This window comes from Salminus brasiliensis, chromosome 1 (assembly GCF_030463535.1).
Source record: "Salminus brasiliensis chromosome 1, fSalBra1.hap2, whole genome shotgun sequence".
Lineage (NCBI taxonomy): Eukaryota > Metazoa > Chordata > Actinopteri > Characiformes > Bryconidae > Salminus > Salminus brasiliensis.
Genome location: NC_132878.1, coordinates 37655386 through 37671582, shown reverse-complemented (window position 1 = coordinate 37671582; position 16197 = coordinate 37655386). Strand labels below are relative to the sequence as shown.

The window sequence follows — 16197 nt, the reverse complement described above, 5'->3', positions numbered from 1 at the left end:
GATTTAAGAATTGAGGACAGGCCTTTTCGTGCTACATGAGAAAAACAGATTTTAATTATTTTATTTACATTACATTACATTACATTTACATACATTATTTAATTTTACATTTTAGATTTGTAGACGGTGGATGGATTCCTCTTTCTGTTGTGTTTTCTGTGGTTAATGCGTAACTTTATTCAATGCAGAGAAGATTAGGATCATGTGAACAGTATGTGAAAATAATAGCAGATCACCGTTAGCACTGCATTCGTAGTACGTGGCTGCGAATCAACGAGTCGTTGCATCGGATGGTCGATTCATTACGAAACCGAATCGGTTCGGTAAGCTGAATCAAATTCCCACAACTCAGTCCTATCAACTGACACCGGCCTTTAGTGTGAACGCCGGTGTATTTGGCTACAAGTGTAAATACATGTGAAAACGGGCTAGATGTAGCTAGATAGTTTCGCTGTCCTGGCGAAGAAGACAGTGTAGAGGCGACCTTCTCAACACAAAAGCGGGAGGAACTGATCGCTGGTGTTGAGCGACTTACACGGAATTATTTACTGCTCTGCACTCTGTCAGAAACTGGTCACACGTTGCAGTGTCTTGGTTTCAGTAGGCAGACATGGCTGCGTTTGGAGGTATAGCTAGCTAATGTGTTTTAATGTGTATTCTTTTTTTAATGATGCGACTGTTTCTCGTGAATGTAGGCGTGTGACCTCGCTGCTGTGTTTTATTTTTGTGCAGAAATGGGCGTGATGCCTGAAATCGCTCAGGCGGTTGAAGAGATGGACTGGCTGTGAGTGGACGTTAGCGTTAGCTAGCTGGTGCTAGCATTACTGGACCGGATAGAGGCTCTAGCTAACTTCTATTAAAAATGTCACCATCATCAATGTCATGGCAGAAATATGGGTTGCAAGTGTTTAATAAGACAGTTTTTAATATTTCTATTAACGCTTGTGTTGTGTAGTGTAGTAATGTCGAAACTTTAAACACGTAGCTAGCTACAATTTATTTTAGCAACACAATTCGTCTGTGTCATCTACAGTCTGTTGCATTAGCTAGCTAGCTTTAATCTTTTTAAAAAAGTTTTACATATTTGGGGGATTTTTGAAGTTTTATTATATTATTTGAAAACCAAGCAGCTTGTCTATCGCTTAGTTATCACAAGAAACCAACAATGTCTATTAAAAACTTACTGATGGGGCCATAACTAGCTGCAGGTTGCCTTTAAAGGAAAATCCATTTTGGGATATATATATATATATATATATATATATATATATATATATATGTATATGTGGGTGTGTGTGTGTCTATATATATATATATATATATGTATGTGTGTATATATATATATTGTGTGTGTGTGTGTGTGTATAAAATATAAAATAAATACGTTTTCTTTTTATTCAGTAGTAGTATCAAAGCATTGTGAAAGTGAAATCTGTTGTTGCTCATCTTAATTTGATCTTAATTTGTCTCTCCACTTGGTACAACTTTTATGTAAAGCATTGACCGTGTATCTAACTCTTCTGCCCTCTAACTGGCAGGTTGCCAACCGACATTCAGGCCGAGTCCATTCCACTGATTCTCGGTGGCGGAGACGTTCTTATGGTAAGGTGAATTGTGGGCGATCGTGTTATATAATGTTATAGTTATATAGAGCCTCGGTTCAAATGTCTGTCTTCCACAGGCTGCTGAGACGGGGAGTGGAAAAACTGGAGTAAGTTAACACACTCTCTCACACACACACACACACACACACACACACACTATACTTTAGTAGCAGTGACCATAACCCAAATGCACCATGGCGAATTTCATTTATTCACAACTGTACGTTTCATTCAGAAGAGTTGAACGTACACACGACCCCATGGTTACACTGCAGAGCTCTGAACCACTGCTTCATGTGTTTGACTCCGTTCAGGCGTTCAGCATCCCGGTGATCCAGATTGTTTACGAGACTCTGAAGGATCAACAGGAGGGGAAGAAGGGTCGTGCTGCAGTGAAGACAGGAGGAGCAGGTCTGCTAAGCAGAGCAATCACCTGTCGTTTACTTTTTAATAATATCACACTCATGTTCTTGTCAATCTCATTTTTATGTCTCTCTTCTTGATCTTATTTGCAGTATTTAATAAATGGCAAATGAATCCATATGATCGAAGCCCAGCATTTGGTGAGTTTCAGTGTTTTTGTCATGATGCCGCTGTTGAAACTTCAAAAAAGTGAGCATAGAATAACTGAAATCTCAGTTGGTGTCTCACACCCCAAATAAGAAAATGTCTATTGATTCCTTTATTAAAACCTTTATTAATAAGTAAAGTTGTCTAACCGTTAAATGTTATTCTCCAGCTATTGGTCCAGATGGACTTTGCTGCCAGAGCAGAGAGTTTAAGGAGTGGCATGGCTGCCGTTCCACCAGAGCTGTGACGAAGGGTGAGCTATCATCTTAACAATACGTGCAGAGAGTAAACAACCCTCCTGAGAGCAGCTTTGTTTTCAGCTTCTGAAATGTGTACTGATCCTCATGGGTCAGTCCTAATAATAATGACCAGTGACTGTAGAAAACGTAAACAGCCCAGCGCCTCTCACAGAGTTTCTGCTGGCTGGTAGTATGATGTGTGGCTCCATAAGATAAGATAAGATAAGATAGTCCTTTATTAGTCCCGCAGTGGGGAAATTCACAATCCATCCACATATGTGTCAGTGAAAACAGCCCACTTTCCATCTCATTTTTCTCCCATGAACTGTCTTTCCATCTCCAGTCTTTCCAACTCCAGGCTAGTTTCTCTGTGTTAATATTGGCCTGTTTTTATCTATCCCCAGAAATCAGTTTCAGTTCTGACAGCCTTGACTGAAAATGAATGTCTGCTGGATAATTTCTGATCATTACATGGAGTAGTGGAGTAAACTGCACGTTTACTGTTGACACATTTCAATTAAACTCAAACAAACTGAATATCCATGCAAAAAGAGAGAAGGGGGCTTGTTCTGGAAGAAGGGGGTGGGTCTACCAAATGACAGTTGAGTCTGGCTTCACCTCTGGTCACTACTGCATAAACTCTGGTTGAATACTTGACAACACGGCGGGCAGTTTTGTCCTAATTTCAGTAAAAAAGGAAGGGAATCACTGCATCCATGTTTCTATAGTCATTGATAGACATTTTATTCCTTAGTGAACACCATAGTTTGTATTTAATATTTTTATTAAACAAATGGACAAAAACAATTATTGTTGATGATGGAAAAAGTATAGACAATTTTATCAATGGAAACTAATGTGACCTCAATCATTTCTCACCCAGTAAAGTGGTCAGGTGGGATCAGACTTTAAAATTAAAATACATATTTATATTCTAACTACAAAAAGCTTAAGTATTAAACATATGTGCAGTAGAATCCCTATCAGTTAAACAGCAGGGATCATCAGAAAGCTCACACTTATTAACCAGTCATTCTCAATGACCATAAAAAGATGCATGGACACAGTAATACACAGTTTGGTGATTTCATGGCACAAACACACCTAGTTAATCTCACCTGTACTTTACCAGGTTCAGTTGTATTGAAGGTTTACACACTTTTTTCCATCACTGAGTTTTAAGTGTTTAAACCACTGGTCATTAACCCACCCTGAGTGTTTTAGCTCCAGTTTAAATCCATCACACCTCATTTAGCTACTCAGGGACTTCTAAAGAAAAAAGTTAGGTGAATCAGGTGATGAGAAAGTGTCCTTGCTCAAGAGCAGAGCTGATGTCCATTGGTTCAATCTGTTTGTGTAATGAAGATATGGAAACATAAGCATTGCTTGTAAAATAACTGTTTATTACTGTGGTATTGTGGTATGTGGTGGACGCTTCCTATGGACATATTACAAATTACAGAGTACAAATGAAAATATTTGTTCTTATATTTCTTTATTAAATTAGGCAAATATTACTATGAAGTCTCCTGCCATGATCAAGGGTTGTGCCGAATTGGTTGGTCCACTAGCCAGGCTGCATTGGACTTAGGTAAGTTCACCACTGTTTGTCTTTGTTTGTTGTTTTTCCTCTCTTTTCTTTTTTTGTCTGCTGATTATAGTTTTATTGTGCATTCTTAATCATAACCCGGCATTTACTTCATCAGGCACAGACAAGTATGGCTTCGGCTTTGGAGGTACAGGAAAAAAATCCAACAATAAGCAGTTTGACAGTTATGGCGAGGTAAAGTAACGACCCTTCTGTGCCATCACTGCGTTCTCCTCCTGATGTCTTTCTTTCATTGTACGCTGTTGCATTGGGAATGCACTGTGTGTTTTAACAGGAGTTTACTATGCATGACACCATTGGTTGCTACCTAGACCTAGACAAGGGCCATTTGTCGTTCTCCAAAAATGGTATGTGGTTTATTACATAGCATAATGCTTAGTAAGAAGTAGCATGGGAGAGTTGCACGGAGTGTGTTAATGTGCCTTTGAACTATGCTGTTTTTTCCAGGTAATGATCTAGGCTTGGCCTTTGAGATTCCCCAGAACCTGAGAAGCCAGCCATTCTTTGCCTCCTGTGTGCTCAAGGTATCAGAACCCAAGTTAACATGCACTTGAATGATCCTTAACACTCAGAACAAATTCCAGAAGCAGTTTGCTCCCAGTTTTGGGGTATAAGCATTAATGATGAAGATGCATGAATGGAATGGACAACATGTATGCATGCATCTAATTTGGTGTTTTGCTTTAATGACCAGAATGCTGAACTGAAGTTCAACTTTGGAGGAGAGCCGTTTAAAAACAATCCCAAAGAGGGCTTTAAGGCCGTGGACCAAGCGCCAGATGGGCATGTGGTGAAAACGACCCAAACAGGTGAACTGTTCTCTTCTACAGCACAAAACAAATGTGTGTGGGTCCTACACTACTATTCAAAAGTTTGGACTCACTGGTCATTAAAATCATGCATTGATGGCTTATGTATCAGTATTATAAACAGCATACTAAGTGCAGGTGTTTTTGGGCTCTGGTTCGTTTTCACCCTTGGTGCGATTGGTTTGGACAGGTGTGAATAGAGTAACGTCACTTGGGTGTACACCTAAACAACCACGACAAGACCCTTTAGAAGAGCTGATCCTTGTCTGGTCCCTATCAGGTGTACACTGCAAGTTTGAGCTAGGCAGCTCCCATAGCCAGATTAACACACAACCCAGATAATTACTACAGCTATGAACTGATGCCTTTTCTGCCATTGTGCCATGTTAAACCGCCCAGAAATATCTATTAATTTAAACAGAGGATCTTCTCCCTATATTTACTTTCTTGCTCCTGTTGCTGACAGTTCTGAACAATAAATGGAGAGAATGTTCTCCTGTGGTTTGTATTGTCAATTTTGGTGGGCTTAAATTTTTCCCTGTGTGAAAATTTGGAAACAAGCTATAGGTTTGAAAGCACCCTGAAATGTATTTTTTGATGTTTTAAGATAGTACAAGTATTTTGGGAACAAAAAATAACATGAAATGACATGTAATTAAATAGTTTGATCACCACTTTTAAAACGAGGCATTCTGGATATTAGTTTTATCTACAGTTTTGCTATTTTTATTTTTATTTTATTTTTTATTCTTATTCCTTTGACATTTCCTACAGATTATTTGGTAGTTGTGAGGGTGCACAGATTATTATCTGCAGATTATAGATCATTTTCATTAAAATGTTTCCATACCTTTGAGTTGTAGGGTATTTACAGCACTTTTGACATGCTCCTCGTGGTGGTGTCTTATGTATTTTTATTTGTATTATTTTTGTTTTTTTACATTGTATGTTTGTATGCCTAATACTTCCACCAAGACAGATTGGTTGTGCATGCAGATTGAAAGGCCAATTAAAAGGATTCCAAGACGCACATGATCATGTTCTGTGTTAGTGATTGTCTCTTTGGTTCTGTAGGAAGTGCCACAGTGAGTCAAGTTAAATCCAGCTCCAGCGCTCCCAAAGCTCTTATTATTGAACCATCGAAAGAGCTGGCCGAGCAGACCCTCAACAATGTCAACCAGTTTAAGAAATACGTGGAAAACCCCAAACTACGGTGAGCAGGGAGGGAGTTTGGGTTTTGTGGTTTTTGCAGGGTAGGTTTTGGAAGTTGATTTTGTGTGTATACTGTTGTTACAGAGATTTGCTGATCATTGGAGGAGTAGCAGCTAAAGAGCAGCTCTCTACTTTGGAAAGTGGGGTAAGCAATGAACCATATGTAAATATTGTTTAGGCCTGTAAGGATAATTACGTTATCGACTTATGGTACAACATATGGCAGAGAGCGTTGATTTTAGCCAGTCGTGCTGTTCTGTTGTCTTGTCTCCTGGCTGTCAAAGGCGAGGACGAGTCTGTGAGCAGACAGCAACATCTATTGTGTAGGAAATCAGTGCAGTCAAACAATGAACAGTGTGACAATAATGACACCTTTACACATGGAGCAAACTGCGACAGGCACGCATATAAACCACAGATTAACTGGCAAAGTTTTACCATAAAGTTGTGGAATACAGATCTAGTGCAAAACAAACTTTTTTCGCATTGCGATGCATGAGTGCTGCGTCCATTGTAAAACAAGTGCTGCAGAAAGGTTCCTGCTCATCATGGGCAATGAAGAGTCCATTTAATGTGAACGAGCCGGAGTTTGTTTAAGAACAGTGGTTTTATTTTATTTGTATAGGATAGTTACATTTAAAACTTTATAATCCGGTTTCTGATTATTAATCTTAATTATCTTAATGAATGCTATCATAATATAATTACTTAAAATTTCTATCATCATTTATCACAATTAATTCTGTGACAGTATATCATCCAGAAAATGTATTTATCGTGATGGGCCTACTTACTTACTTTTTATTTTTTTGGTATCCAGATGAATTGTGCTGATGTGTGTGTGTGTGTGTGTGTCTCTCTCTCTCTCTCTCTCTCTCTCTCTCTCTCTCTCTCTCTCTCTCTCTCTCTCTCAGGTTGATATAGTTGTTGGCACACCTGGCAGACTGGACGATCTCATATCTACAGGGAAGCTTGATCTGTCCCAAGTCCGCTTCCTAGTTCTGGATGAGTGTGTATGTGGAATTAAAGAGCAGTTTAAGTTCTTTGCAGGAATTTGCCATGAGTTTCAGCGTCTTGTACGTTTTGGCCACAAGGAGTAGCCAGTGAATAACAGTGATGTTTCCGTTTGCTGTTCTTTCCAGGACGGACTTCTCTCAGCTGGGTACACAGACTTCATCATGAGGGTCTTCAACAAGATCCCCCAGGTTACCTCAGATGGAAAAAGACTACAGGTCATTGTGTGTTCGGCTACACTGCACTCATTTGACGTGAAGAAGCTGTCAGAAAAGATCATGCACTTCCCCACCTGGGTGGACCTGAAGGGGGAGGACTCTGTCCCAGAGACTGTCCATCATGTTGTGGTGCCAGTCAACCCCAAATCTGACCGGATTTGGGAGAGACTCGGCAAGAACCATATACGGGTAAACTTCCAAATTAGGAACTCTCTTAATTTAAAGATATATTCGGAATGATTAAGGAATTTCTGTTGGTTTCTTTTTGCACAACTGTTTCCCACTCTCTGTGGGCTGTTTTTTTAAGTCTGAAGAAAGAAAAATAAGCTCTGTTCTGATTGTCTGTTCTGTATTGTGTCAAAATACCGTATTGAGTCGGAACAATCCTGAGAACTGATGTGTGTGGGTGGGGCTAAACTGTGGTACACTGAATAGGTAGAGATATGTAAATGAGCTGGTCATCAGACACATAGGCTATGTTCACACAGAAGGTAAAAGTGGCCCAGATCGGAATTCATTCGACTTTTACTTTTTTTCTTTTTTTTTTTAATCCGACCTCACCTTTGTTATGCAGTGAGGGAGGGATAGTGACCTCACATATTTAGGGTGATGTCTCTGTTCAAATTAAATTAGAAGGTACATATGGTTACTACTCCATGTTTGAAGAACTTCCTAAAGATGCTAGATCTTAACACACGAGGGCGTGGCTGCAGCCAAGTTGCAAAAAAAAAAACAGAACACAAACCCACTGAGATGTGGATGTGGCCGAATAACATGCCCTTTTTACAGTGAGCTTGAAAGCATTCTTGGTGATGGGCCCAGCTGTCAGCCACTGGAACCCCCTCATAGTTCTTGAGATGCTGCCGATGCGCGTCAGTTTAGGAGTTTGAACTGTTCAGACGAATGTTGGATATAGGTCACGTTTTTAAAAAATTGTGTACAGCCTAAAAAAATTAATCGGTTCTGGCCAAATTTACATGCTGTGTGAATGTAGCCTTAGTGAAGTTTCCAGAAAGGGACTAGAGAAAGAACAGTACTTTTTGAAACTTTTAATTCCCATGTTACTTCACACTTCTTTGAATATGTCTAGGGAAATACAGCCCTTTATTATAGATGTCATTTAATTGAGTCATTCACTGATGTATTTTTATATTCTGATTTTCTTCTTACAGACTGATGAAGTTCACGCCAAAGACAACACAAGGCCTGGAGCCAACACTGCAGGTAGTAACCACTTGTATTTACATATGTAGCCTTTAAAACACCTGTCACCAGCTTTACGCTGTCTTTACAGTCCGGTCCTATGAGCCTGTGGAATGTACAGAGCCTATCAAAAGCATTATCCCTTTCGTATAATGTCAATATCCAAACTTCTGCACCACAGAAATTAGTTTTAACAACATAAAACATGATTTTATTATGTAAATTTAATAAACATAAATCTTAATGTAGCTAAAATGTGCAAGTGTTAGTGAGTGGTTTTTAATGTTAACAAAACTTTGGAGAACACTGTTTAAAAGGAAGTTGAGGTGTCCCCAGACTTTTTAGCCGTAATGTGCACGTATCATGAGCCCTGTGTTTCAAGAAGCCCTTATATAAGCCTGTTTGGGATGTGGTAGAAATGTGGTCAGAGGCCATAAAGATCCTGAAGGGAGAGTACACGGTGCGGGCCATCAAAGAGCACAAGATGGACCTGGCCATCGTCTTCTGCAGGACCAAGATTGATTGTGACAACATGGAGCAGTACTTCATCCAACAAGGAGGAGGTGAGGCCACCAGTACATGTAGCCAGCTCTAGATGTTCATGTTAGTCATTGCAGGAACAACAAAGAGCCACTGTAAATATTTTATTTATTATTATTATTAATTTTTTTTTTTTTTTTTACTTCAAGTCTAATTTAAATGTGATTTAAGATCGGATTACATTTGAACATGCAACTGTGTGAGTCTGATCATCAGTCATTCAGAGCGCAGTGCTTCTTTATGTACTACAGTAGAGTTAATAGAAGTCAGATTCCCATGCTAGCTTAAACAGGGAGAGTTGAAGCTTTTAATAGATGCTGCAGTAAAGTTTTGAGTTTGAAGCCTGTCTCTGGGAGGCTTAGCTAGCTAGACAGGTCAGTCTACACTACTATTGTTGAGGGCGGGGGATGAACAAATAAAGCCTGTTATGTAGTGTGATCGTTCTAGTAGTCATCTGTTACCTAATTGCTTGTTAAGTAATTCTATAAATCAATGTTGACTCATAAATGCAACCAGTTTGCTTTGTCCAACCTTCCCCAGTCAGTCTAACTAAGCGGGTGTTATTATGGCAATACAGATATATCTGATTTTCTGTGCAGTTTGAACAAAACCAGTAACGGTACAATAAGAACCTGGTTACTCAACATGCTGGCTCTCTCTTGTCTGCTCAGGTCCGGATAAGAAGGGACATCAGTTCTCCTGCGTCTGTCTCCATGGTGACAGGAAGCCCAATGAGCGTAAATACAACTTGGAGAGGTTTAAGGTAAAAGCAAATGCTTTGAGCAGTAAGGATGTAAGAGTTTCAGTAAAGTAGCTTCAAATGAATGAGTGTTTTAAGTTACACTCAAAATACACTCATGATACACATTAGCCACTCATTTGCCATATTTAGTTGGAAAAGCATTGTCTGGGATCACTAGACATCTGGGCTTTTTTGTTTGGAGATAAACATTTGCATACTTTTAAGCAAAAACTGTAGGATGTAACTAATAAAAAGTGCCGTTCCTGAAGGAAACACTGAATGGTTGCGTGGCTAAGTGGTTCCCAGGCTGTTACAGGGACAATGGAGTAAATGTCTTTTTGCTGAATGGTTGCTTTGGTATATCAGTGGGTTGCTGTTGCCTTACTTAGTGGTTGGTAGACGGCAGTTATGGTATGCTAGGGTTGCTAGGTGGTTGCTACATGGTTGCTATGGTGTCTTGGGGGTTTGTTAGGGTGTTGCCGAGTGGGTGGTTGCTGTGTTACCTGGAGCTGGGCAATATAAATATATTTTATTGCATTGTGATAAATTTTGTTACTGTGGTACAGTATGCTTTTATGAGTTCATCGTGAATATCGTCAGTGCTTAAAAGAATACTGTTTAACTGCATGTTTATCAGTTCATTTGCGTTTTTGGTGCATTTTGTCTACATGACACTATATTGCGATAAGTATTGGATATCGTAAAAAATGTCTTTAAATATCATGATATAACATTTTTCCATATTGCCCAGGTCTAGTGTAACCCCATGTGGATGTCTGGGTGTATTTGGATCATTGTGACATTAGAGGGCTGCACAAATCCTGTCCTTATTCATTCCTATTGGGGGATTCAATAAAAAATTAATTGCAGTGCAGACTTCATACATGCAAAAAAAAGTATTTTGACATCAAAGTTTATAATTATATGGGAAATGAAGACATGTGTAATACTTCCGATAATTGAAAAGCTTAAAAAAAAATCTTTGTTCTGGTTCTTGCATTAGAAACGCGAGGTGAGGTTTTTGATTTGCACAGATGTGGCTGCCAGAGGAATCGACGTCCATGGCGTTCCATATGGTAAGCGGAGAGGCCCAGAATACCTCAAAGCCACACCTGATTTAGGATGCAGCATGCATGCGTAAACACTTGACACATCTTGTACTCTGAAACCTCCTCTCATCAGCCACACACTTTTGTTGTTTGTTTGTTTTTGGCAGTGATTAATGTGACTCTGCCAGATGAGAAACAAAATTACGTGCATCGCATTGGAAGAGTTGGCAGGGCTGAGAGGTAGGCTCTGTACGCCACATCACTACTTTCATCTCAAGCCTGTGGGTTATCCTAGCAGACTGCATCTTTCCCTCTTCTGATTTTTGCTGTTGTTTTTCCTCTTCTGAAGGATGGGTCTGGCCATTTCCCTGGTGGCCATGGAAAAGGAGAAGGTAAGAAAGAAAATGAACCAATGAATCATTGTCCTGTTGAACTTGTTGAAGTGCAAATGTTTGAGGTCTGATAATCATGAAAACATCCTTGTGAATGAGTAGGTGTGGTACCACGTCTGTGCTAGCAGAGGGCGAGGCTGCTATAACACCAGACTAAAGGAGGATGGAGGCTGTACTATATGGTACAACGAAAAAGAGGTGAGTACAGCCTTGTACTCTGGGCCCATTATCCCAGTAGCTCATAATGTCAAGATCATCTTAACCGGCACAGTTATTTGAATAATGCCCTAGAAGAACCATGGTTGTCCTAGATATGTGTGAGTATGAAGAAGAAAAAAAATTCTCTTGATGTATAGGTTCTCTTTCAATTTAATGGTCACATCTCTTTTACAAAAATGGTTCTTTATGGAACCACAATTGGTTCTTCTTTTCTAGCATCGCTCAAAGAACCTTTTGTAGCACCTTTTATTTATTTTTTTTGTAGAGCAAGTGTTCACTGAGATGCTAGATATTGAAGTATACTATTTAGTGTTATTCTGCTTTGTTATTTCAGTTTTGCTACTCTGTAGATGATGGATGATGGCTTTCAGTTAGTATTAGGGCTGACATTGTTTGGTCTAGGGGTGGGCAATATTTCAAGTGAGAGTATCATGGATACCGTCCGCCCTTAAAGAACACTGTCAAAAAAGAAAATGTCAAAATATTGCAATATGAAATAATCACAATATCATGAATAGGGTTGCAAAAGGGTGGAAAATGTCCAGTAAATCACTGGAATCTTTCCATGGGAACTTTTGAAATGGGACTGGGAACTTTGGAATTGCTTCAAAATGTAAACTTTCCATGGAAATTTCGTGAACTGGGAATTTATTGGAATTTATAGGAAATATTGGATCATTTAAAGGAACTATTATACACTATCATTAATGTACCATTTGTTTATCAATGGCATACATGAAGGTATAACAATACAAATAAATTTACTATGGGAATAAACTGATAATAATGGGAATTAACTGGAATTAATGGGAATAAAATGGGAAAGTTTGAAGCTAAAAATGAGAAACTTACATATAGTTGGTAAAAAGTACTGAAGCATAGTCTTGGCTAAAATAATAAGATATCAAAACAGCTGCTCCTCAATCCCTGGTACATTACACACTGAAAGGCTATTGAGACCACACCCCCACTGTTCATTCTTCCATCACATGTACAGGATATGTCCTGATGATTTCTATTTCCCAACTTTGAACATTCCCAGAATATTGCAACCCTAATTATGAAATTGTCTTTAAATAACATTTTGATTATATTGCCCAGTCCTAGTTTTAGCAACTTTCTCTTTGGGGTTTTAATGTCCACAGGTTTAGCTAAAGAGTTGTGCTTTCTTTGTTTGTGTTCAGTTGTTGGGAGATATCGAGGAACACCTGAAGTGCACCATTACCCAGTGTGAGCCGGACATAAAAGTGCCTGTGGACGAATTTGATGGCAAGGTCACTTACGGCCAGCGTAGAGCTGCAGGAGGTGTGTCTGACTGACTGACTGACTGTCTGAATGTCAGACAGCTATTCAGTCCTATTACATGTGTTTTATTTATACTACTACTTATATTGTGTTAGTACTTATCATATTTCTTGTATTGTAAAGCATAGCTATCTCTTCTATAGTGTACTACTTAATTAGACAAATATCACATATGCAAGTGCTGTAGATAACTGTAAAAAAAAGTATGTTTTATACTGTTGTGTTTTTTGTGTTTATGTATATATATATACAGTCATGCCCGAAAGTATTCATACCCCTGGCAAAGTTTGACTTAAATTTACTTTTATTTAACCAGAAGTTATATTTTTGCCTTGAAACGACACAGGCATCTCCCAGGAGATAACACGATGATGTACAAGAGGCATCATTGTGGGAAAAAGTATTTCTCAGCTTTTATACACATAAGTGAACAAAAAGTGGCATGTCCAAAATTATTCATACCCTTTGAAAACTGTCACAGTATATGGGAAAATCCAAAGTTCTATACCATTCCAAATAGTCCAAGCTGTTTTAAAGCATCCTAATTACCCTGATTCATTGGGAACAGCTGTTTTAATCAACTCAACAGGAGAAAAACAGCAGCTCTCTGCAGTTGGTTTGTGGACAGTCATGGCTAAGACAAAGGAGCTCACTAAGGACCTGCGGCTGTGCATTGTGGCCGCTCACAAGTCAGGAAAGGGCTATAAAGACATATCAAAATGTTTTCAAGTTCCAGTGGCTACAGTGCAAAGTATTATTAAAAAATACAAGACGTTCCGCACTGTGGAAAATCTCAGAAGATGTGGTCGGAAGCCAAAAGTGACACCTGTGCTGGCCAGGAGAATAGTGAGAGAGGTGAAGAAAAATCCAAGGATCACCACCAAGGCCATCCTGGTGAATCTGGACATCTCAAGGCAGACAGTTCAACGGACACTGCACACTGCTGGGTTCCACGGACGCAGGCCAAGGAGGACACCACTTCTCCAGAAAAGGCACACAAAAGCCAGCTTGACCTTTGCAAATGCTCATCTGGACAAAGAAGAAGACTTCTGGTGTTCTGTTTTATGGTCAGATGAAACAAAAATTGAATTGTTTGGCCACAATGATGTGTGCACCATTTGGCGTAAAAAAGGAGAAGCCTTCAACCCTAAGAACACCATCCCCACTGTCAAACATGGTGGTGGGAACCTAATGTTTTGGGGGTGTTTTTCAGCCAATGGACCAGGGAACTTGATCGCAGTAAATGGCACCATGAAAAAAGAGCAATACATCAAGATTCTCAACAACAACATCAGGCAGTCTGCAGAGAAACTTGGCCTTGGGAACCGGTGGACATTTCAGCACGACAACGACCCAAAACACACAGCCAAAGTGGTGAAGAAATGGTTAGCAGACAAAAACATTAATGTTTTGCAGTGGCCCAGCCAGAGTCCTGACTTGAATCCAATTGAGAATCTGTGGAGGGAGCTAAAGATCAGGGTGATGGCAAGGAGACCCTCGAACCTCAAAGAGTTGGAGCTCATCACTAAAGATGAATGGGCAAAAATACCAGTGGAGACATGCAAAAAGCTGGTCAGCAATTACAGGAAGCGTTTGATTGCTGTAATAGCCAATAAAGGCTTTTCTATTAATTATTGAGAAGGGTATGAATAATTTTGGACATGCCACTTTTTGTTCAAATGTGTATAAAAGCTGAGAAATATTTATATATATATATATATATATATATATATATATATATATATATATATATATATATATATATATATATATATATATATAATGTATATGTATGTATGTATGTTTTTACCAAGGCTTGTCATCTTTACCTGTAACACCCTCTGTGTTGTGTTGTTGTCTTTCAGGTGGTCTCTATAAGGGACACGTTGATGTACTGGCTCCCACTGTACAAGAACTGGCTAATCTTGAGCGTGAGGCACAAACCTCTTTTCTGCACTTGGGATACCTCCCCAACCAGCTCTTTAAAGCTTTCTGAGCAGCCTTTCTCCACATCACAGTAGATTTAAAAAAGAAATCCAGAAGGAATTGAGTTCAAACACTAAATGAAGAGCCTTTTTGTTAATTTTGTTGGTAAAATATTCCCAGATGAATATAAATATGGAATTGGGTTTCATTCGTTTTGTTATTTTGTCATCATCTTCCATGACAAAAAAAAGTGAAAACAGGCCATTTTCGTTGTTCTTGTTGGGGAGAGGGGGTGTCTTACACGCTAAAAAAAAAAAATCTAAAATCTGCTAAATAAACCATTAACTGCATCATCATTTCTTGTTCTTCTTCATGTTCACACAAGCTAGGGATGCTTTCTGAGTTCACAACTAAGTAAGTAACAACTTAGTAAGTGGCTCTGGGTAAGAGCATCTGCTAAAGGCTGTGTAAATGTAAAAGAGCTTTGTTGATATATTAATCAGCCATAACATTAAAACCACTGCCGTCTGAAGTGATTAACATTGATTATCTGGTTCCTGTTGTACCTGTCAAGGGGTGGGATTGTCATATTAGACAGCAAGTAAGCAGTAAGGTGTTGGAAGCAGGGATAATGGCCAAGTAAGTGGATCTAAGCTACACAGTGACGAGGGCTAAATAGTGATGGCTAGATTATTACAGAGTGTTCCTGTTATGTAGTGAAGATCTGGACTCCAAATTCCTCAGACCTCAATCAGATTGAGCATCTGTTGAATGTGCTGGACAAACAAGTCCGATCCATAGAGACCCCACCTTGCACGTTAACGCAATTATGACGATTATGACAAATGTGTAAGTAGGGTAATTGTCATCATTTATATCATCATCACAATTCTCATGTATGTATGTGAAGGTATAACTGCATTTGCATCAAAATATGCCACAACAATAGTAACATTTCTAATCCTTAACAAGGCAGGTTCCTCCTGCTGCCTCTAGAGGCCGCCCTAGTCTGCGAGAAGTGAGGGAGAGGGCGGTCCTGTTGTTGAGCGAGTGGGGGAAAGTACCCTGATGCCGTTCATGCGCGCAGCCTGCTTTCTGAATAATTAAAAGAGGCCAAAAAGAGATTTATGATGGTGAGCATCCCTCACGCTAAAGTCAACAAGCACTGCACAGTGTGGGACGGCCCATCTCAGCTGTGTTAATGTGAGGCAGTGCTCAGCCTCACATGCGCGCATGCACACACACACATACACAAACAAGCACACACTGAGGAAGACTGTGCTCTGTAATTTAGCCCAAACCAGCAGCAGTGGGTGTGAGGAACCTGCAATTCCCACTAATCCACACACACACATTCGCATCACATGCACAAGACCACACACGACTGGTTAAGTTCGGTAGCTGTAGAGTTAGATAACATAGCACAGATAGATAGAGAATAATAGGATGTATTAGAAACTGTTGAACACCCATGCAGACTGGCTCGCTTGCTATTGATTTGTACAGTCGTCCCCTTCCCAATCAATCTGCCTCATCCCTGCTGAGA

The 16197-nt window shown here is 39.5% G+C and overlaps 1 protein-coding gene across 2 annotated transcripts; it reads left to right on the top strand.

The window, feature by feature from the left end:
• The first annotated feature begins 236 nt into the window (after window positions 1-236).
• On the top strand, window positions 237-15001 carry ddx1 (DEAD (Asp-Glu-Ala-Asp) box helicase 1). 2 transcript variants are annotated; one of them, XM_072678819.1, is made up of 25 exons: window positions 237-323; window positions 733-784; window positions 1539-1602; window positions 1682-1711; window positions 1919-2015; window positions 2120-2167; window positions 2344-2427; window positions 3921-4004; window positions 4120-4196; window positions 4297-4369; window positions 4470-4546; window positions 4717-4831; window positions 5906-6044; window positions 6128-6188; window positions 6958-7056; window positions 7186-7464; window positions 8448-8499; window positions 8895-9041; window positions 9690-9781; window positions 10764-10836; window positions 10977-11049; window positions 11159-11201; window positions 11304-11399; window positions 12605-12725; window positions 14591-15001. In XM_072678819.1, the coding sequence occupies exons 2-25, from the start codon at window positions 735-737 to the stop codon at window positions 14719-14721; spliced, it is 2205 nt and encodes a 734-aa protein (XP_072534920.1). In that variant the 5' UTR covers window positions 237-323; window positions 733-734; the 3' UTR covers window positions 14722-15001. The 2 variants fall into 2 exon arrangements, with proteins under 2 accessions (XP_072534920.1, XP_072534912.1); XM_072678811.1 differs by lacking the exon at window positions 237-323 and adding an exon at window positions 363-626.
• Window positions 15002-16197: the final 1196 nt, after the last annotated feature.